This window comes from Microtus oregoni, unplaced genomic scaffold (genome assembly GCF_018167655.1).
Source record: "Microtus oregoni isolate MIOR12 unplaced genomic scaffold, Mior012 000047F_ref0000412, whole genome shotgun sequence".
Lineage (NCBI taxonomy): Eukaryota > Metazoa > Chordata > Mammalia > Rodentia > Cricetidae > Microtus > Microtus oregoni.
In genome coordinates, this window is record NW_024543221.1 from 7,091,822 (window position 1) to 7,116,035 (window position 24,214).

General features: G+C 41.9%; 1 protein-coding gene across 5 annotated transcripts in view; it reads right to left on the reverse strand.

The window, feature by feature from the left end:
* Positions 1 to 24,214, reverse strand: part of Disp1 (dispatched RND transporter family member 1) — a 158,083-nt gene that overhangs the window by 33,990 nt on the left and 99,879 nt on the right. For 3 of the 5 annotated variants that reach the window (XM_041635507.1, XM_041635506.1, XM_041635508.1), the window contains one exon: positions 17,138 to 17,660. In XM_041635507.1, coding sequence (XP_041491441.1) covers positions 17,138 to 17,643 — 506 coding nt within the window. In that variant the 5' untranslated portion in view covers positions 17,644 to 17,660. The remainder of the gene's footprint in view (positions 1 to 17,137; positions 17,661 to 24,214) is intronic. The other 2 variants (XM_041635510.1, XM_041635509.1) reach the window with 1 other exon arrangement.

Sequence of the window (24,214 nt, forward strand, 5' to 3'; positions counted from 1 at the left end):
GTTTGGTAAGGGTTTGTCTATCTTGTTGATTTTCTCAAAGAATCAGTACTTTGTTTCCTTGATTCTTTGCATTGTTTTCTTTGTTTCTATTTTCTTAATTTCAGTCCTCAATTTGATTACTTCCCGTTGTCTGCTTCGCCTGGGTGAGTCTGCTTCTCTTTGTTCTAGAGCTGCCAGGTGTGTTCCACTAGTGTGTGATTTCTCCACTTCCTTTATATAGGCACTTAGTGCTACAAACACAAACCAAGGGAACTCTGGAAATGGAAAATCTGGGTAAATGAATGAGAACTGGAAATGCAGCATAGCCAACAGAAGACAAGAGATGGAAAGAGAATCTCAAGTGTTGAAGAGCTTATAGAGAAAACAGACTCACCAGTCAAAGAAAATATTAAATGCAATAAATTCTTAAGACAAAACATCCAGGAAATCTGGGACACCAAGAAAAGACCAAACCTAAGAATAATAGGGATAGAAGAAGAAGAACTCCAGCTCAAAGGCATAGAAAATATATTCAACAAAATCATAGAAGAAAACTTTCCTAACCTAAAGAAGGATATGACTACGAAGGTGTAAGAAGCTTATAAAACACCAAATAGACTGGACAAAAAAAAAGTCCCTCATCAAATAATCAAAACACAAAACATACAGAATAAAGAAAGAATACTAAGATCTGTAAAGGAAAAAGGCCAAGTAACATATAAAGGCAAGTCTATCAGAATTACACCCGACTTCTCTATGAAAACCAGAAGGTCCTGGACAGATTGCTGCAGATACTAAGAGACCATGGATACAAGCCCAGACTACTATATTCAGCAAAACTTTCAATCACCATCAATGGAGAAAACAAGATATTCCATGACAAAACCAGATTTAAACAATCCTATCCACAAATACAGTCCTATAGGAAGTACTAGAAGGAAAACTCCAGCCCACGGAAGCTAACTGCACCCACAAAAATCACAGGCAACAGATAACCTCACACTAGCAAAACCCAAAGAAGGGAAACATACAAACCCTACCACCAAAAAGCAACAGGAGTTAACAATCACTGGTCATTAATATCTCTTAATATCAATGGACTCAATTCACCTATAAAAAGACACAGGCTAACAGATTGGCTACGAAAGCAGAATCCATCCTTCTGCTGTGTACAAGAAACACACCCCAACCTCAAAGACAGACATTACTTCAGAGAAAAGGGTTGGGAAAAGATTTTCCAATCAAATGGACCTAAGAAACAAGCAGGTGTAGCTCTCCTAATATCTAACAAAATAGACTTCAAACTAAAATCAATTAGAAGAAATGGAGAAGGACACTTCATACTCATCACAGAAACAATTCAAAAGATGAAGTCTCAATCCTGAAGATACACAAGAATAACATTTTTGGCACACCCATGGACACAGGGGACAGAACTTTCAGGGTATAACTGAACCATCCTTGTCCAGGCTATGGTCTAGTGCCATCTGGTAATGGTTTCAGTTGGGCTATATATCACCAGTGGGGACACACACAACCCAGCAGCTAACTTCCGGATCTTAATAGGAGCCACCAAGCCTTGATGTGATTTGGTGATTTGAAGAAATGGACTTGGAATATGATGGGGACCGAGGATCTCTTTCTGTCTCCTGACTTCCTGAAGGGATGACCCATGATTTCTTCATGTATCAGAAGCAAAGAGCTTTAGCTTGGCTCATCACAGGCTAAGACTGGATGGATGTCAGAAGCCAGAGTTAGGAAGAGGTTTTACTTGGGTTAGGTCTTATAAACTCTAGGCCCAGTTTCACTTGTCTCAGTAAAGCCATCAGTCTGCCTACCAATCCCGTTTACAGAAAAACACTTGTTATATTTTGACCTCAAAATTGGGAACTCCCAGGATAACTAGGTTTAGATTAGGAAATCCTAGTTCCTTTTAAAATTTACAGTGTTATTCTTACATCTATAATTTGAAAATAACTTCAGTTAAATTAATTTAGAAAATAGCATCAGACCAAAAGAGACTATTAAAGTCGGGTACACAACTTTGATCCCAGCACTCCGGAGGCAGAGCCAGGTGGATCTCTGTGAGTTTGAGGCCAGCCTGGTTTACAGAGTGAGTTCCAGAACAGACAGGACAACACAGAGAAAACTTGTCTTGAAAACAAACAAACAAAGAAACAAAACCCAAACAAATGAGGGGTGGGGAGAAGCTGTTAAACAGGCTAGATGATGGGACATTAGCTCTCCATGACACAATCCAGAACAAAGATTCTGAAGGAACTTTCAAAAGCCTACGGGTTCTATCCCTAACAGGACGTGTGGGAGCTCCCACATGCTTTCCTCGTGAACAGACATTTCCCACAAAGGAGACTCATGCAGGTTTCCCAGTCAACTGAGCATACCAAGTTTTCCCAGACCCTTGTTACAGGATGAGGTATGAAGGGAAAGGGGGCTTATGAATCTGGACTCCAAGGCTTTCTTTTGTCTGAAATGTTCAAATCACCCTCCCGTGCCTTCTTCCCGACCCTAAATCCGACTCTCCCATCTGGAAAGTTTAAATCTTTCTACAGTCTTGGCGTGCTTCTCCCTACCGTCTCAGACAGGGCGATGGGAAGATATATGACTGCCTTCCCTGAGAGGGCTGCCGAAGGACAGCCTTTTATTTTCTCAGCAGTAGTAAATCAGTCTTTCTGTCACCTCTTCTCCACCCAAAAATTCCAACTCACTAAGCACTTGCTGAGCAAGAAAAAAGCAAGAGATATCATTTCTACCCTCAAGGACCAAAGTAGGAAGATAAGAGGCTTGTGAAGGGGAGAGACACATTCATGTGCTCATGCCACAAACTATATTCCCACCCTGTGAAATTCTAAAATCAAAATGCTACATTTTCACCATCTTGAAATTGGGGGGGGGGATTTTAAGCAGTAAATTGAAAACTAAAAGTAGACCAGTTTTCCCAGAGAAGCTACTGAGAGCAGTGGGCCAGCTAAAAGGAACCCTCCACCATCCTCCATCTTGTCTGACTCCAGCTAGCACAGCATAGTTCTAGCCTTCCCCTTGTTCTAGGGAAAGAACAAGAGGGTGAAAAGAGATGTCAGGATGCAGATGGAGCTCTCTCAAATCCCGCATATGGTTCTTCCACCACAGCACTGGAGTCTTCAGACAAAGGGACAGAATTCAAGGACAGTGTGATGGATGCTTATATACACACATACCTAGGTAGCCACTGATTACAGCATGACATTTTGGCACCCAAAAGCTCCCTGTGCCTCTCCCTAATCAATAAACACATTCTGCCCCCAGACAGAGTCAGCTTGCAATATTCAATCATTATAGATTTGTTTGCTTACTGGATTGTCTTTTATTAAGAGAAAGATAAAATTTTAAATAGAACCCCTGATCATTAAGCTTAGATTTAAGAAAATACATAAAAGTAATCCAGTAATATTTTCAATGTCTGACTATGAAGCAAGACTTCATCCATCTGTTCTCTTGCAGTTTTAAGAAATACCCAGTCAGATGACTTACAAGTTATAGATCTAAGATCTAATGAGCAATAAAATTTCACCTCACACATATAAAGCGCACTTATTATCACTAGCACTCAAAACCCACTGTGTGCCCCACATCAACTAACATGTGTAAGCCTAACATGCATAAGAGATACAGGGTGTAGAATCAGGCAGGATTCTTCGTCAGGGTCGGATGAGGTGGTCCTGTCAGGATACTGTCTCCATGACCCAATGCTGCCAGAGTGGCCTGAGCCTGCTACCAGTGTGCTCTTCCAGTTCTTCTGCGGTCTGCGCAATCAGGGCCATTTCAGCTTTGTGAACTCAAGAAGAACCTGCATGGTGCCCACAACAGAGCTGGATGTGACAACTAGCTCTTAAATACTGCTGGACGTGAAGAAGGTCCAGCAGACACTCTCTAGTGTATGTGACAGACGATGGACTCCGGGTTTCTACAAAAGGCTGAGCTGCTTATCCATTGGATATCTTTTTAAAAGCATCATGTTCACTATGTCAAATCTTTAGGATTCAAGTAAGTATATCTAATTTTGTGTGTGTGTGTGTGGGGGGGGATTTCAAATCAAACAGACCAGAACTCTACCACATATTGTTAACTATTGAATTATATTTAAAATATTATTCAATTTTCAGACCTCAATTTTTTCTATAAAGTGCAGACGACAATAATAAAACTAAATTCCTTGGTTTGTTTTCAAACTGTAAAATATAATGTGATGCCTGGGTGCAGTAATTTCCCCATGAAGTCATCAGTAATGTCTTTATATATTTTAATGGCAACCTTATGCTGTTAAAGCTCTCAGTCATTTAACCAAGGACATAAATACAGTGCATGACCAAATCCTATGTCTTAATTCTTACAAGTTTTAAATTCAGACTATTTTATATAACTGTGGAATCTTTTAGAATATTTTTGGTAACAAACTTTATTATTAAAATCATTAGAAAGGTCATTTTATTATAAAAATCACAAATTAAATAAAGGAGACCACAGGATAATTGAAATGTTATGTAGGCTACGTCACAATGCTGATGAGCACTCGCAGCAGCTTCCGTACCAGCGCATTTAATGTAAACTTGATGCATAACTGGTTCTTTTTATGTGAAACCTGTGTACCTGTGGGTAAGTAGCAGACATTACATCATTTCAAAATGCTCTCCTCACTCTGAGACCCTCATGACACACTTCCCATGTCACTCAAGTGCATTCTGCAATAATTTATATCTTAGGGGAATTCATAAAAATGAAATTTGCTTTTCTTTTACATATGATTTTAAACAAAATGTCTTAGGGCAATTATTTTTGAGTATGAATAAAATATTTAATCTCTAAACAATGTGATCATAAAATCCTACTGATCTCTTTATTATCGATCAGGCGTTAGACTATGAGCATGCCTTCAGCAGTCAAGGTCTGCACTTTAACACACAGCTTTAGATTCTCTTTATAACTGAGAGAATGTGCCAATGTGCAGGGGAAAATGAAGCCCAAGTTCCTACTGAAGGGTCTGTGGTGACTCAACAGGACAGAACAGCCATCTCCCTTCAGGCTGGTCCTGCTGCCCTGCTTCCCCTTTACATTGCTTACTTTAAAGCTCACCGAAGCACCTAACAGCTCCTGATTAGCTGGGGGAGGGCTGTTCTCACCTCCAATTTAGTTGTTTCTTAGTCTGCAATTTCCCCCTAAAGTCATTAAGAATATTACTGGGAAGATGTGCTTTAGGCTACAACAAATGAGGCCAAAATATAGTGAACATGTTAAGTATCAGATCCCCGTGCCAACACAGCCAAAAATTAACACCTGAAACCAAGATGTCTGTCTGCTGAAGACATGGAGAGAAAACTGTGTTTACAGGGATGCTCCTACAGAAAAGATGTTTGTGTATAAGACACATGATGCTGGCTCATCTACATGGGCCCCCCACCCTACCCCCAAAACGTGTACTAGTCAGACGTATGGAACAGTTTCAGTCCAACTTAAGGTCACAAGAAGCTTTCTCTTGGGCTGGTGAGATGGCTTGGCAGGTAAAAAAAATGAGTTTGCTGCCAAGCCTGACAACCCAAGTTTGATCCTCAGGACCCAAAAGGTAGAAGAAGAGAATGGACTCCCACAAGTAGTCCTTTGACCTCCATGTTCATTGTGACATAAGTGCATGTGTATACACACACACACACACACACACACACACATACACACACACAAGCAAGCAAACAAACATTCTCTTAGTTGAGTTTGGTCTTAAGGAGCAAGCAAGGAATGAGGCTACTTTGGCCAACAACAAAGAAATATTGCATACAAAATAGAGGGGAGTGGGATAACTGGGGGCCTAAGGTATAACTTCCTCTTACACTATTAACAAAATCTTTCTACTTAAGACAATCTTAGGCCTAGCATCTGTCTGAAAAGCCGCTAATCTACAGCTAACTGAAGGGTGAGGGAAGCAAGTCATGGAATATTCATTTTCAGACACATTCAACCTCTGCATTCATCACAGGGATGGTGGAAGGCAGTATAATCAAAATACCACAGGGCTCTGTTCCTGGGCAATGCACACCCAAAAAGAATCTAGGAACGCCTACTTACCACCAATGGGAAAGAACCAGTTCAAAACAATTAGAATTCTAAAAGGGACAACTGATGAATCAAAAAAATACTTTTAAAGACAGTAGCTTTGACATTCTTTTTTAGGACATGTAAGTTAAATATACATAATTTAGTTGGAGGTTAGGAAGCAAACGAGCCCTGCAAAGTTACACTGTATTGTAAAGCACTTTACCCTTAAACCCAAGCCTTTCTCTGTCGGACTGTTGCTGTAAACACTGTGCAAAACACCTTAATGAGCACACAATACGGCTTTCTTAATATGACATGAATAATACCATTAATAAGCGGCCTGAGAAACGATTGTAAGAAAGCCACAAAAGCCTTGTTAAACTTAAGTAACCGAAGAGTGCGGAATGCAGAATGAAGCCTACAATCCTCAGGTCAAAACACCTGCTGGACACTAATGCTGCTCACTGGGAATTTCAGTTGGGTAAAAAGCAGTACAACTGGAGCTCAATGTGGAGTCTAACTACTAGAGAGAAGCCCTATAGTGATGAAATCGCACATCTGAATAACTCTTTCCTGGGTATTCCTTCATAATGAAGCAGTTTTAGCTTCTAGTAACCTGTTAACAAATCACTATTTGCAGCAGAAAACCAAAGATCCACACTAATGCCTCGGAACCCAGACTACACAGTATTCACTACGACCCCCACTGCATGCACAGGGGACACTGACAGTCAGTTTCTGACTACACTTCTATCCTGTAAGGACATTCCCCTGCTGGAAGAATGTGCTCTCAGGCTGGCTCTCCCTGAGCCACAGTTCCCGTCTACATCCTCTCCCTATAACAGCATTCAGTCGTCTGGAAGTACAGTTCCCGTCTACATCCTCCTCCTAGAACAGCATTCAGTCACTAGAAGTACAGTTCCCGTCTACATCCTCCTCCTAGAACAGCATTCAGTCACTAGAAGTACAGTTCCCGTCTACATCCTCTCCCTAGAACAGCATTCAGTCACTAGAAGTACAGTTCCCGTCTACATCCTCCTCCTAGAACAGCATTCAGTCACTAGAAGTACAGTTCCCGTCTACATCCTCCTCCTAGAACAGCATTCAGTCGTCTACAAGTCGGAAGCAATGCACTGCACCTTGATTCCTTTTCTCCTCACTAATGAGGCTACGGTTGGCGGGTTGGTTTTATTTTTCACTTATTAAAATGTTATCTTTTATGTGTACAATTGTTTTGCTTACATATATGTCTGCGCACTGTATGTGGCTTGGTGTCTTTGGAGGCCAGGAGAGCGTGTAGGATCTTCTGGCACTGGAATGACAGGTGACTGCGAGACACCACATAGGTGCTAAGAATCGAACCAAGGTCCTCTGGACCACTGAGCCATCTTTCCATCCTCTGGTCGGCTGTTTGCAAATGAGGAGCTCTAAAGAACAATAATATATTCTCAAAGACAGGTAAGGCCTTCACACTTTCTCCCACTGCCGAGGAAGCTCTCATCACATGTGACAGACCAGCAGGGCCTACTTCTCACACACTATCACCGAGCTCTCTGCAGGAAGAACATGATTGGTGCCCCGTTATCTATTTAGTTCTTTCAACGATTGATTTCTGAATGTTTACCAAATGCCAGACACCTTGCTAAGTCCTAAAGAAACAGAAGGGTACAGAAAATTGTTTTAAAAACTTAGGACAATATCAACCACAAGTATTAGAAGTAAATAGTTACGCATACAAAGTAGTCAGCAATAAATCTATGCTGTAATGATGGTTGCAGAACATCCAGAACTCACTGCATCCAGGGAGTAGTATGCTTGGACAGGTTGTTGTAGATGGCTTTTCAGAGTTGAACATGATGAACACCCTGTGACAGACTGCACAGCGGGCAGATCTCAACACAAGCGAATGACTGAGTGAAACCTGTCCTGGCTTAGCTCCTACAGGTCTCTTGCCCCTGTCTTCAGGACCTGCACAACTGTCCATGTTTGAGAAATCCTCCCATTTACTATGATACTTTCTCCAAACTCTCCTATGGTCCCAGCTTCTTCTTTAAGGCTCACGCACCCTCTAAGTCTTATTTTGTTCCATGAAGTCACTGAGTGATTTTTGCCTAAATCATTCCTTTTCAGAAGACCATAAGTTGTTTTATCACAGCTGACTATTTTAACCAAAGAGGTGTTGTAAAAATTTAAGTTTGGGGTTGCTTGAAATTTTTTTTAAAAAAAATGTCTTGAGAATTCTTTTTCTTCTTTAATCTAGCACATATTTATTGAGCTCCAAATATGCCTCTGGTACAAAGCTATACTTCAAACTCCCAAGTGCCAAGTAATCAGTTGAATATCTGGTTTGTATTAAAAGTGTAATTTTGTACAGTTAATTTTACTGACAAGAGTGCCAGTACAGCAATCATAATTCTTCTATAAATGTTAAATTCTATAAATTATTTTCACCTAGCAACACACTTACGTTTGGGAAGAAGGTGTAGTCAAAAGCAGCTGTCTCTTTCTTAGAGTCTAAGAAGTAACCAATCCTTAACAATGCCTTTTTATTAAGCATCACTGTCTAACAAGTATCTTACAACCCTTCAAAAATCTCTGAGAAAACTTAAGCCATACCCCCACCCACTTCTCTCTTGCCCTACAAACCAGCAGTTAGTAACGTGGAAAGAAATACAGAGTATATCTGCTTCATTTTCAAGATCTATGTTCATTTTATGAAATAAAACTGATTTTGTTTCTTAACATTCATTATTAAGGTAAAGGCTCACCAAGGCTCATATTCTGAAATGCAGAGCACACTGTGCAATGTATTCCATGGGGCAAAACTCCATAAAATATGCCCATTTATAAAATAAAGAACTCTAAAAGAACTCCTAATAAAATAAGCCTTTGCTCAACCTGGCTGCCAAACTGACTGACTTTGGCAAGCAAGCTTGGAACATTTTACATATTACAAACATTATCCCTTTTAAATAGTTAACTTGACTATGTTAAGGAATGTAAAAATAAACCCTGATTTTGGTAAAATCAAGACGAAGTCTTACCAGACTTCTAACATAATCTGTAGCTATCATAATAAGATTATGCAATTGGCAGAGAAACTCCGAGTCTGGGCTGGGGAGCCTTTTCAACAACCCCCTTTCTCAAAAATCACACTAGTGTCCCTCTTTTTCCTATGTGGATGGAGAAAAGGGGGTAATTTATACTTAAGAAAGAAATGGGGTGCCCCATGTCTTTATTGAAACCAGGCTGCATGCAGTATGGTTGTGTTTCTGAAACACTGCCAACGGAAGGATGCGCAGACAGCAAAGAATGGCAATGGAACAAGAACGTGGACAGAACAAAACCAGAAAAGAGAAGAGAGGTTGACATCTGGTGCTAGGCCCTAAACAGTGTAACTCAGCTGTTACTCCTGCCTTCTGAGGAAACTAAGGCAAGAGATTAAACATTCGCTAAGAGTACAAAACTAGCAGGCAGCAGAGTCAGGCTTCAAATGCACTGAGCCTCTTCCAAAGCCCAGGCTTTCTCCCCTCACACAGTGCAGCAAGGAGAGGAGAGGGGCTGGGAAAGGGAACCACTGCCAGGCAGCAGCAACTGTTTCTACAGTCAGCAGTTGATGTGGGAGTGTCATATATCAATCTGTTGATTTCATTGGTTAAGCAATATAGAAACTGCTTGGCCCTCATAGGTTAAAACATAGGTGGGAGGAGTAAACAGAACAGAATGCTGGGAGAAAGAAGCTGAGTCAGTGGGTCGCCATGATTCTCCCACTCCAGGCAGACGCAGGTTAAGATCATTCCTGGTAAGCCAGCTCGTGGGCTACAGCAGATTATTAGAAATGAGCTAGTCCAGGTGCGAGAGCTAGCCTAGAAGAGGCTAGATAGAAATGGGCCAAGCGGTGTTTAAAAGAATACAGTTTCCATGTAATTATTTCGGGGCATAAGCTAGAGCTAGCCATGTGGATGGCCGGGTGCCGGGGACGCAGCCCCGCCGCCCGTATTTCAACAAGCAGTACCTACCTGTCTACTCTCCAAAGCTACACTTTCATCAGATCCAACTAAAGAGCCCAGACAACTGTGAACTGATGTGCTAGCCAGTGAGCTCTGCATTCTGAGAGAAACTGTTGCAAAAAAATAATAATTATGTGGAAAGCAACTGAGGGCATATGATATGACTCCTGGCCACCACATGCACACACACACACACACACACACACACACACACACACACACACACACACACAAATGGCTGTTATTCTATACCATATAAGTTCAATTAGTTCCATTTGCTGCCAAGATTGCAAAAGGATCTCAGCTCCTTGACAGAGCCAAGAAAGGCAACCTGGTCCAATAAGACTCTCTCTAATGACAGGAATCAACCTTCATCTGTGCTGTCTAGCAAAGCCACTTGCCGTAAGGCCATGGAATACTTACAATGTCACTAGTGTCCCTGAAGAATCAAATTTTAGGTTTTATTGGATCTAAGCGAATGACAAAGGTCTAAAGACTAGACTTTATTCCTTCTTCTAAAAGCTACCTGCCCGGGAATCCTAAAGATATCATAGTTTACTTCAAGAAATGAGGACAGAGAACTCTTTCATGGTTAGTAACATTTTTCTGGCACAAAAGGAAACAGGATAGGAATCTGCACAAATTTCCATATAATATTAGCTTCTGTAGTGACACTGTTGCTTTACTTCTGTGCTCCAAGTAACATAACAAACACTCAGGAGGACAACAGCCTATCCATGCCAGCCCATGCTGGGATTATGTGTCTACCCAGTGTGCACCATGCTCCCATCTCTGAAAATGAGAACCAGGCTTACAGCTCTCACCTGTGCCTAGTAACAAACTGCAAGCCCTCAGCGTGTACCTGCTAACAGTGAGCAGCAACCTTTGATGTTCTCCACCCAGCATCTCAGAAAAATGTGTGGGTTGACTCTGGATGGCAGGGCAAAGCCAAGACGCTAGGTCTGTGTCAGTGCCCGTACTTATGAGGAGCGCAGAACACCTTTTGTTCGTATTTCTTGGCTAAACTGAACAGCAGTATCACCAGGGCTGAGGACAAAGGAGAGGGCGGGTACTGCAGCCCAGCAGAACTGTAATGGTACCTTGAGATGCTGTAATATACTTTATTCAAAAAAATGTGCACTAAAGGGGTGGCGCTTATCTCTTTTAATACAACACATGAATTCTCATTTTTTAGTTTTTAGAAAAAAAAGCACAGACAGCGACTAATCTCTGATGGCAGAACTGGAAGCTTCTCGGGTGGTCAGAGACTGACAAATTAGAAACTGAAGGAACAGAAAACACAGGAATCAAAATCATTCTGTTGCAAGGACACAATAGCAGTAACCCTCGGTTAGCTTTAAGGGGCCAGTGCCAGGTTCGAGGGTCCCCCGTGGCAAGCATTGCTAACTTGATATAGCTCTTAAATCCTCTGGCATGCTACACAGAACACTCAGCAATAACTGTCTGTCTGTAAAAGCACCTCCAAAGAGACAAAAATGTACTTGGCAAGTACCCCAAAATACAGGTTCATCATGATAATGAGCCTATGGCACGGCCAGGTATGGGGGGCTCTGTGATAGCAGGAACCCTTGTCTGCAATACCAAATTAAAAGACAAGTGATTGACATCAGAACGCTTGGCTGCTATTTTCAGATACAAAACTCCTTATTAATCGTATAATATTATGGCTCTTTCACTTTAATATGACAGTAAGACCCCAGAAAAAGATTGTGTACTGCGAGGCATCTTCCAACCTCTGGATGATGATGAGCAGTCATTACTGCACAGGCTTTACACAGCTGGGCTGCGCTTAGGGTGTAAAAGTAAGAAAATGCCTCAAGACCATCTCAAATGACTCCCCTCTCCCTAAATTCTGTTTTCTACCCCTTCTTAAATATATTTTTTAAACTAGAAAATAGATTTAAACCTCAAACTTAAGGTCCCTTTGCCTCAGCCTTCTGAGTTCTAGGATTACAGGCAGGTATACGCCCTACTCTGACCAGACAATATGATTTTATTTTTAATTCATAACCAGCCTCCAAGACCTTTCACCTCATCTCCCTTTATTAATTTCTAATCATCCTTCAGTCAGACCTAAAGTTCATTCACCTTGTTAATTCCCACTATCTCTGAACTTCTAGAATTCTTTATTTTCATTGCAAAATTCTCTTATTTGTAACATTCCACTTATTCTACTTTTGAACTCCCAGATGAACAAGCAGGTTTAAGACTTGCTGGCACAGGCTTTGTTCTATGACAGGGAGAGGCTATTTCCTACCTTTCTGAATTCTCTCGTCCCCTGCTAATCAGGTTAGCTAATGGCTGAACAGTGGCTATGAGGACAAAAATCTACAAGTGAAACAGTCTGAAGTTCTAAAATAATACATTTTAAGCTATTTTATATTCAGTGATAAATGGAAGTAAAACAGGATAGATCAGTTGTAATCTTCGAGCTGACTGGTGGTGGTGCACGCCTTTAATCCCAGCACTCAGGAGGCAGAGGCAGGTGGATCTCTAAGTTCAAAGCTAGCCTGATCTACAAAGCAAGTTCTAGGGCAGTCAGAGTTTATACATAGAAACCCTGTCTCAGAAAAACAAAATGAAAACTACATGTAACCTTTTCAATGATCTTAATTAAAGAAATGACACACAGGTGACTGACAGACATAAGAAGTTAATGAGGACCTGCGCTGTGAAAGGAAGACATGGAAAGATGACACCTTAACATAGGCAGCAAATGCTGGGGCCAGTGTTAACTTCGTCTATTTGACCTTTGAAACCACTCTTATGGCTTACGTACTTTATGAATAAATAAGAATGCTAAAAAATAAAATATATAGCAGGCAGGCTGATTTGTAGCACAGATACAAATAGTGCTATAATGATCACGAGCATACAGGAGCCTCCATCTTTGCACTTAACCATAGGCTGTCAATCTTTACGGCATCCTTTATGGAAACGTTAAGTCACGAACACACCTTACATCAAGTACTGTTAATCCCAGAGATTTAGAAATGTCCTGCACCTGGAAGAAATCAGCCTCCAGGAGCATCTCCAGGAGAACAGGGTAGCAGAGCTGACAAAAGCCGTGCCATGCAGCATTTTCATTCCGGAATCCCCGAATCCTCTTCTTCCTCAGCTGAACTGCTCAAGTCTATCACCCACAGGGCTTTGCTGACATTTTACCGGTTGGGGAAGAGGAGGCAGCTGCTGGCTTAGTGCCTGGCCATGCCACAGTCGAAGTCTATGAATAAATAAATACCCAGTGGCCTGAGGTCTTTTGAGACACCCCCTAACAGTACTACTGTCCGCAATGTCACTGCCATGAATTATCCAGAATCATTATGCTTTCAAGGGAGCTCAGGGGACAACAATCTTTTTCTTTTATTTATTAGTGCGTGTGTGTGTTGTACAGGTACTTATAGAGGGCTGGATTTCCTTGGGTTTCACGTAGCTGTGAGCTCCCAACATGGGTAGTGGAAACTAAACTTGGGTCCTTTGCAAGAGCAGCAAGCACTCTTAACCACTGAGCCCTCTCTCCAGCCCAGCACCACTCTTCATGGCTCTTCATGGCTGTTCTAGAACTGTAGTCTGCTTTAATACCATGCAGCACCAAACCCCAGGCCCTCTGGACACTGTAGGCTCTGTTGTTTACTCAGGACCCCTTTTCTATCTTCTCCATCTCTGTGACTGGCATTACCCTTCGCCTACCTCCTCGGAAAATAAAAATCAGCTGTTGATTCTTCTAGACTCTGCTCTAATGAGTCCCCGAATCCACTAACATCTACTCCCTCTAGAATTGACTTCTTCCTAATTCTTAGTTCAAGTCACCATCCTTCCTATCTAATGTTGTCTTCCTGTCTACCATAGTCCTGGCCCAGTTCAATCTGTCTTCCACCAGGAGAGTGAAATGCGTATCATACCATGACTCCTACCTAGGATACCACACTCAATGGATGTCTACTCCCAAAACAAAACAGGTACAGCAGCAGTGTTGGCAAAGATATAAAAAACTGAATTTTGTACACTGCTAGTGGGAATGTAAAGTGGTATAACCACTATGAGAAAACAGTATGTGAGTTATTCACAAAAGTCACAACCACTATGGGATTCTGAAATTCCACCTCTGGTGTGGGTATATATACCCCAAACAACCGAAAGAGGGAATTCCAGTAGGTATTTGACATACCCAAGCTCACAGTAGCATCATGCACACAAAAGGCAGTGTCCATATGTCCATGTCCATCATGGATGAATATATTAACAAAATGCAGCATTCCCATACTGTCACATGCTATGACTTTGTTGAGTCTTGTCAGCACACAAAGTGAAAAACCAGTCACAAATGAACAAACACTGCGATTTTACAAATATGAGGTACCCACAATACTCAAGTTTGTGAAGGAGAAGACAGAATGGTCAAGGCTGGAGGGGAGGAGAAAGGGATGCTAGTGTTTAATAGGTACAGATTTTCAGATTGGGAAGATGGATCTTCTGGTTTGGGTGGCCATGACGCTTGTTCAGTAACATGAATGTGTTTAATAGTATTTAACTGAACACTTACTCAAAAGTGGCTGAAAGGTATTTTATGCAACTTATATCTGACACACACACACACACATGTGCACATGTGCACACACACAAAGAGAAACAGAGGCACACAGAGCAACAACAACGCCTCAGAATGAGCCTACAAAGCTTTGGTTTGCAATATCCTTCAGGACTTGGGCCCAGTTCACCTCTCCGCTTACTCCTCCTCTCTCTTCCACTACAGTCTAGGGATGCTCAGTTATATTGGAGCTGGGCTCATCCTACCTTGCAGCTCTTTGTATAAACATTATCTACAAGACAACGGCTCTGCTCTCTCTCCACTTGTGTGATTCATCTTCAGCCCTGTGTGCTCCTTCTTGGTAGGATTTATCACAATACTGTAGCTGTTTATTTGATTTACCTTTCTAGTAGTTTAAAGACTTGATGAAGGCAAAAAAGATATTTCAATCTGCTTAGAATGACATTTTTGGTGTGGGCATATACGAATATCCAATGCATATTATTGACTATATATGCAAATAAATGCAAGAAGTGTGGGAATTATTCTTAAGCAGAATAAAGTATACAATACATGCAACATTTTCTGTTCAGGAAATCAGCTAACTCTGACTAGTTAAGATCTAGAGGAGAAGTCTAGGAACTCATTGTCCTACACAATTTGCAGTAAGTTCACCAGGTTGTAGAATCCCCAGTCCCAACCATGGGCAGGGGCAAGCTCAGCCAATTGCTATCAGTCTGCGTTTCAATGTCATTCCACTTAAAGTACACATGGGAGTCTCATTCCTTTTGAATTAGGTCATGGACAAATGCTAAGTAAAATCCAGAAAATCTTGGCACAATCTGGCACATTGAAAGCACTGGTTATTTGCCCAGAGTTTTAATGTTTTCGACTTACTATATGAAGGTCAGCTTCAACAGCTTCAGTATGTATAACTAGCTGTCTCACCTCACACTCTACAAATATATATATATACATATACATATGTATATATATTTGATGACTTAATCATATAAATACTTATGAGTACGTAATTTTAGAATCCACTAGTTACAGAGCTTAATTCAACATGGGAAGAGTCCAAACTTGATCATGTAGCCCAGAGCTATTAGGACAAATCTTCTAAGGCTAGCTTTGGGGGATTCCGTATACTTCTAGAACACAGAGGCTCTCAAATCTAATATGGAAATGTATTTAGAGCCCAAAGAAACATACTGCGGAGACTGCTCCACTTCCTCCTCATGGTCTTTGCCCTTTTCTTGTATCTCTGTCACTTCTCCTGAAAGACCAAGAGTAGCCCATCTTGACAACTGCAAAAGTGACAAAAGTGAAGACTCTCTCCCCATACTGAACCTGGCTCTGAACCGACAAGAGCGCCTGCTGCATGTGCACAGTGGATTACCAGTCTGTAGTAAAAACAAACAGCAAACAATTATGATGTCGCTGAGCAACACTTGCCAGGCACAAAAGAATAAATGCAGTGTGACTGTGTGTCCAGGAGCAGGTCAACAGCGCGGTCCTGGTGTGCGACGGAGTGAGAGGCAAAGACTGACAGGGGCACGAGGAAGTTGTCTGGAGTGACAGAAATGTTGTATGTCATACTGAGATGTGGAAGACGACAAACATCAAAGTGCACCTTAAGCTTTAGTTGAGTGTGTGTGTGTGTGTGTGTGCATGTGTGTGTGCGTTGTGCGAATGTGTGAAGCACACCTTGATTGTAAAGGGAATGTTGTTCTTTTTCTAGTTCATAAAGACTTACTACCTAAAATTACATAACAATACTTTGCTTATGAAGAACTCAGCACTCTATAAAACATGGCACCACTGCTTACCTGCAGTGGCTGACATAAAAGAAGTACTTCTAAAAACTACATATAAAAGAAAGAGGGATGATGCACAGAGAAGGAAGAACTAATAGTGATAGCAATTCTTATACCACTTTCAATCTACCAGATCTAAAATGTCTTAAAATCCCATGCTGTGGTTTATAGGCTCTGTGTGCTACGGAAGGATGTTACTTCCCTCTGATGTCAGTGTACCTACATAAACACTCAAACCCTAAGAATAGAAACTGTGAGCACACACACACACACACACACACACACACACACACACACACATAGAATCATAAGGAAGCAAGCACTTTTAACTTCTTTTTCATACAGGTTGGTCACTACTAATAACACATTAAGGAGGCCCCTAGTTGGGTAATCTCACCAAAATACATCCCTTATACGAAGTAACAAAAGTAAAAAAAAAGCCATGGGCTACACACAAGACCCCGTCACATCTACATATGCTCACCACACACACACACACAGTCAACGGATAACACAAATACATTATTTCAATTATATTTTGGTGGGCTTCATACAATCCACAAAGTAAGTGTTTATATGGGTTTATTTCCTGACCATTTTTCTTTTCCCTCCTTCTTTGGGAGAAATAAATAGAAGCGGTCACGTTCATATGCGATTAGTTTAACGCTGAAAGCCAACATGACATCCAGCACACTCACCTGATGATGGTCAGGTGCTGCGGTACAGGCTGATGTTGGAAATGGTCAGGCCACGGGTGATGAAGGCAGAAGGATGGTGAGGGCTGAAGGCAGTGTGCAGCCTGATATACAGGTGAATGGTTTGGACACAGAGATGCAGAGTATTCGGAATGTGGCTGCATGCAACACGAGGCCAGAGAGGAGGATGCTGTAGGGCCAGCCTCGGGGTGGCACTCTTGGTGACTGTTATGGCTGGTCACAGGGTGATGGTATGGACAAGAGTGGCAGCACTGAGCTGACATCTGAGGTGTTCTTTGGTTGTCTAAAGGCAGAAAGGATGACTTAACTGTGCCATTAAGTTGCAGGCATCCATTTGGGCTCGCTTTTGTTCTCGGGGTTTCTCTGGGTGTGAGCTGCTGGGCTGTGAGGTCTCCATCACTGGTGGTAAGGGGACAGGGATTGGTAGTGCCGGTGGAGATGCTGCCATTGCTCAGAAGCACAGAATCACTCCCACTGATCACAGCCATGCTCCAATTTCTTGGCCCTAGAAACAAGAAAGACAGAAGCCATCCAGTTCTAAGCAGGCAGGAAAATGCATAAATAAGGAAGACACTTAAAACATTTAAATGCTGCTCTTGAGAAACGAGGGTTGCTGCAGGAATCATGAGCCAGTGTCTGTGTGTGTGTTGGGGGGCAAGCCACCACTGAGCCCCCTCCTCTACCTGTGTTTTCTTCTGTCCTCACTGGCTGCTTTCTCTACCCCACCTCTCCTCTCAGCTCTTGCTGTCTTTTCTTCCCACAGCAGAGAAGATACCAACAACACCTGTCAACTTCTAAGTTAGGAGTGATGGGCAAAATGAAGGGCGACACCAGAGGCAAGCAATTATGTACGTTAAAATAATGTGCACAAACTTAAGGTTTGTTTGTGGCTTAGAAAAATCTCAACAATTTAAGTTTTTTTTTTCTCTAAGTTACTCGGGTCTCAGTTTAACAGCAAGTCTATTGAAATAAAGATTAGTTAGTTGGAAATTCTTACAACACAAATTAAAAACACAACACAACACAACACAAAAAGAGTTTTTCCTTTAGACACACTGTGAAAGCTGTCATTAATTTGCTATGTTGTATACAATAGGTAACATTTGCATAAGAAGAATGATACTGTGAGATTTGTTTCACATTAAATTGCCCTCCCCCCCCACCTCCCACCCCCCCTCACCCCCACCCCCGTTTCTACCAAAGGACCTGGGCCTTCAATATACAGGAACTCCCTCACATGCTCACAGTACCAGGGACACTTCTGTCCAGTAAACATACAACAGCAAAACTAGGCAACCTGACACCCCACCACACCCTGCAGCAACTGAACCATCCAGTCCATTCTGAGCTATATACACAGAAACAAAATACGGAGATTTATAGTAAGAATAGTCAGCAAACCCACTCATCTATCCACCCTACACACGGACTCCTAGAGCCACTTCTCTCCAGGCCCTCCCCACCTTGGACATCCACAAATGTCAAGACGTGACCTCTCTTCTGTCTGCATGTGCACTCTTGTAACCTGGGTCATGCATGTGCACAAGTTCTTGCCTTCTCTCATCTATGCCATCAACTCAGCAGGGGCTGTCTGGAGCAGAACCTGCCAGTGGACTGCACAGAGTCCCATCTGGATACTGGTACCAGAGGATACTCAATACACTCTGATGCAAATTCATTAGTGTAATCTTTATCTTTCAGATAAAAACTCTCACACAGCCAGGCAGTGGTGGCACATGCCTTTAATCCCAGCACTCAGGTGGCAGAGGCAGACAGATCTCTATGAGTTTGAGGCCAGCCTGGTCTATAGAGGTAATTCCAGGACAGCTAGGACTGTTACACAGAGAAGCCCTGTCTCGAAAAACCAAAAGTAAATAAATAAATAAAATAAAAATCTCTTACACCTATGCATAAACTCAGCTAAATAAACACCAGAAAGTAAGAAATTAATTGCACATTAAAATTGTCTTTACAAATTGTTTTGGTAGAAAATAAAATGTTAAACCTTGTACATAGTTTACATAGAAACTCAAAAGGTCTGAAAGGTCATGCCATCACTTTCAAACTAGCCTGTGAGCCCCCAAATCCTTTTCCAAAGGCTACTGAGAAAATTTAAACTATGGTATATGAAGTAGCTTTCTGGGATAAAGGCACCCAGTCTAAGCACTCAGATAACATCCCCACCACAAAGCAATTTGAAGTCAGTGCATTATCTCAATCGTAGAAAGCAAGGCATTAGAGGCTAAGGTGATTTGCCAGAGTTAAGTGGTCAGCCACCACCAGTGCCTGCCATCCCACTGCTGCTCACTGATGTTCCTACTGAGGAAGAACAGAGCTCACACTGTTAACAGAAAGATGGGGTGTGTGGGAATGCTCCCAAGCCCACAAACATGAAGAACATTTCAAGAAGCTTAGCCTTTAAAAAAAAAAAAGCTAGCTAAGATTTAGCTTGTATAACTGGAGAAGTTGTAAGACAGATTCTTGCATGCACACTCACTAGAAGCCCTCACTTTCCCAGCTACCATGCACCCAGACTGCAAGCCTGCATCCAGGCCTGCAGAGCCACCCTAACAAAAGTATCTGCTGAGCTGAGTGACAGATGTACGGAGGACAAAAGGCACTTCTGGTTTGCACGTTGGTTAACCACATCAGCTGCTGAGAGACCATTTGAAATAGTCTATTTTTTCATATTTAATGCAATCAATCCTACTGACTAACCTGTTATCTACCAGCATAACTATTGGGTGGGTTCTGCTTGGAAGCATCTGAAATAAGTGGCTCTACGGTAGAGTTCTAAAGTGAATAGGACCCAAGACAGCTTGACACCAACTTATGATGCCCTCCAGAGTACCTTAAAATTGTCCCTAGATTCTCTGTTTTCCATCGAGTTTTCTTCCTTCTAATTAAATCTCCTTGTCTTTAGGGGAAAATGTTATTTTCTTTATAACCAGAATCACAGCAATCCTTCTCCTTTATTCTTACTGTAACACATGACCTGTTGTTCTGTAGGAGTTAAAAATGTTTGTATATGCCAAAAGAGGCACTTAATTTTACCAAGTATCTTTTCCCCTCTATGATAAAATGCAAACTTTACAAATGCTGTTTAGAAACGCAGCCTTGTAACCTGGAGAGTTCTGTAACAAAGTAGCCCTAGTCAGTAGTACAGAATGACATGAACTCAGACTTCTCACTGCTGTTGCTGTTAGAGAAATGACAGTGCCTTCTCTGATTCGGCTCCTTTAATCATTATCATAGAATGGAAACAACCAATTGGATTCATAAGTAAATAAAACACGAAGAGACAAAAACAAACAATTGTTTTAAGAAATATCAATGACTTATTTAGGTTCAATAGCTGTATTGGTTTAGGGGGTTCAGATGACCAAAACAGCAAAGCCTCAATCTGAAGTTAGGAGCTGACACACACTAAAGCCCATGCTGAGACAGACCAGAGACAAATGGAGGAAGAGAACTTGTCAGATCTAGGATGAAGGGGAACTAACAGCAAAGCATACAGAGCAGAGAAGAAATACAGGAAGTAGTAGTGCAGAAGGGGACTTAGAAGAGAACAGTGACCAATTTCACGCGTGACACCCCCGTGCTAAGTGTAAGGGTGGCAGTATTTATTGTGGCGTTTAACTTTTGAGTCAAACATAAAGAATAACTAACAGAGACAGCGGTGTTCAAGCCAGCACGTTCTCGAGAGCACACCCAGGAAAGCTTTCTCAGCACCCAAGCCTGCGCGTTCTCGAGAGCACACCCAGGAAAGCTTTCTCAGCACCCAAGCCTAATGGGCCCTGGCCACACACTCAGTGTCCTCCTTACTCGGCAGAAATCTGAGATGTCAATATCAATCCATTAAAAGCCACTGCTATCACCTCACATCAGTCTCTCTGACAGTATTTGCCATGCACTGGGTGATCTAAATATGAAATGATGTTCCTAGTTTTAAAGCCTAAATTGTGTTTTAAGATGGAAACTGAGAGATGTGTAATTGAAAACAAATAGCATGGGTAGGTCTGAGTTTTCAAATTGATTCTACCAGCCACTAACTGAGATGACAGATCAAATTACCTACGTATCCCTGCCACAAAGTCTTACTGTCCTCTTAAAATGTCTATTTTGTTTAAAATGCAAAGTGATATGCCTCTCTAAGGCAGCGACAGCACGCTACTTATCCAAAGCTGAAATATCATCAGCCTCTGGTCCACTTGGGTAAAACTTCAGATATGTTAGAATGTGTATTCAGATACATATATGAATAATATGCATATCATCAGGGACTGGGCTACAACACTTTAAGGATGAAAAAGGCAAACAAATTGTAATCAACAGAGAACTTAAATTCTGCCATATCTTGCTAGGTATTACATCTGCCTGGCATGATGGTTACATTTTTAGAATCCCAGAACTTGGGGGCTGAGTTTGATTCCACTGAAGCTACATAACCATAAGTGGATCCTGTAAGGAGAGAGAGAGAGAGAGAGAGAGAGAGAAAGAAGAAGAAGAAGAAGGGAGGAAGGGAGGGAGGGAGGGGGAGGGGGGAGGGAGGGAAGGGGAAGGGAGGGAGGGAGGGAGGGGGAAGGGAGGGAGGGAGGGGGAAGGGAGGGAGGGAGGGAGGGGGAAGGGAGGGAGGGAGGGAGGGGGGGAGGGAGGAAAGAAAAGAAGAAAAACCACACAGAGCACAAAACCAAACTAAAAACAATGATTGAGGACTGGACCTAAAGGATGGGAGGAAGCGGGGGGACACCATTATGTACAAACAGAGCTATTTGTGGGAAACTCTACTGTTATGAATCAATGTGGTTAAGGTCAGGGGCTGTAGCTCAATGGTATAGAGCTTGCACGTGTGAAGCTACAGAACTGCCAGAAAGCAGTCTATGTGGTTAAAATAAAGACGTGTGTGTGTGTGTGTGTGTGTGTGTGTGTGTGTGTGTGTGTGCAGGGTCACCACAGTTTGTGTGCTTAGAATTATATCCTATAAAATACAAAGACTCACACTTCAGCGACAAAAAGAGCACATAACTGAAAATCTTATCACATAATTATGATACAATCTGTCTGAATTTTGGAAATTTATCACTAATACAATATACACCAAACTATACTAACCACACACTCAAAGGATGCAATGGTACTAAACAATGGCTTCAGAAGAACAAAGGCAGCTAAAGTCCATGAAGCCCATGAAGTCCCTGCTTGGAACTGGAAATCACAATTTCTATCCACCCAGAAAACTGCCAAGTTAAAATCTAAGTGTACTGTTGAAGAGGATACACAGACCTGATCCAATTACCACAGTAACCACTTAGTGAAGACAACACTACCTTAACAAAGACAGGACTCCGCCTGAAGGAACCAGGTCTTCCCTGCCATCAGCAACACAACAGCTCCTCTCTGGGATTTCGAAAGCACTTTCACATGCAGCGTCTCACTCCAGTTGATCCCACTAAGAGCCTTCAGGACAACAGATGTGGAAGGCATTACCTAGTCTAGTTGGCAAAACAAAACTTGAGCTAGAGTCTAAGTAAGGTGCCCGGAGTCACACCCCGATAATAAGTGGGGAAACTGGGAAGGCTAATGCCAAGGCTAAGAGCTTCCTGCCCTCTAGAAGCTCAGATGACATGAGTTAGAACAGCACTGGCCCCAGACTCGTAGCACTAGAGTAAATGGTTAAGACTGCATTCCATTTTGTAACTAATCACACTTTCAGAAGAGTGATGCTCCCTAGAGCACATTCACAAGATTAAAATGCTGAATGTTTGTCCAGTGCCTCCAAACTTAGGGGTCTGCTGGGGATGTGGCTGAAAGCCAGGTTCTGAACCATCTACCCGGAGGAGGCAACAAGCCTCCAGCAACATGTCTGTGCTGCTAGTTCTTGACACACACACACACACACACACACACACACACACACACACACTCATTCTCCAGGAAGAGGAAAACCTCAAACAAGCCTTCGAGGCCTAGGCAATGGCAAGAGGATGCACAATGCTAGGAGGTTGAACTGGAGGGCTCAAGAAACAAACAAACAAACAAACAAAGCATTTTTCTAATTAGGGCAGAGAAAGCCACACATTTTAACATAAGTTCTAATTACTTATTGAGCTTAATTTTGGCTTATATCAATTATCCCAAACTAAGCTGTGCCCAAATTTGATAAAATTTGACAGAATTTGAATCCCTTTGGTAAAACTTATACATACCTTGCCTCTTTTTCTCCAAATAGAAGTAGATAAGTACACAAAAGGACTTCAAGTTTTTCTTTTCACAAAGGGCTAAAGGTAATTTGGGAGTATTTGTTTCTATTATTTATCAATTTTGTTTTAGTAGGAAATGGTTTCTCCAACACTGAGCGATACTCCCCTAAAATGATGGCCTCGGGTTCTGATCACGCTGGCTTCTCAGTGTTTAGAACTGTGGCAGGAGACCACAGCTTCTCTAAACACTGTGAGAAGGAATGTAAGTGGGTCCCGCATCTTCCGCATGGTGCTGTTCAGCTAGGGGAGGGGTTAGGAGGACATCAGCCAGGCTTTGTTTCTAGTATTTCTCCTCATAAAGCATTAGTAGAATTTTCAAAATTACTCTGCTGTGTGAAGCACTTTCTCAATACTCCTATGAAGACAGTTTAACCCATTAGAGAGAAAACTAAGTGTCAACAATATGAAAGCCTCATCCAAATCACATGACTGGGATTCAATTCCACACCAAGACTCTTAAGGGCAAGGCTTCCCACCACCTCAATATGACTCCAGAGAAATGCCAAGGTCAACCAGTATTTATAGGTTCATCAGAAACTGGCATAAATTCTGTCTGAAGACCCACATGAAACAGCCTCTAAATTCAGTATTTCCCAAGAGAGTTTAAAAGGTTACAATTCAACTTTCAAGAGCATCAGAGACATCTCACTAAATTAGAGGTGCTATCCAGCCATTACTACATCACTAACTAGAAACAAACAAAAAACAAGCCAAAATATCCATCCTTATTCTCAGCTAATACACAGATAATATCAAAATAATGCAAAGCCCATTTCTTTAGTTTAGAGACCTAAGGAGA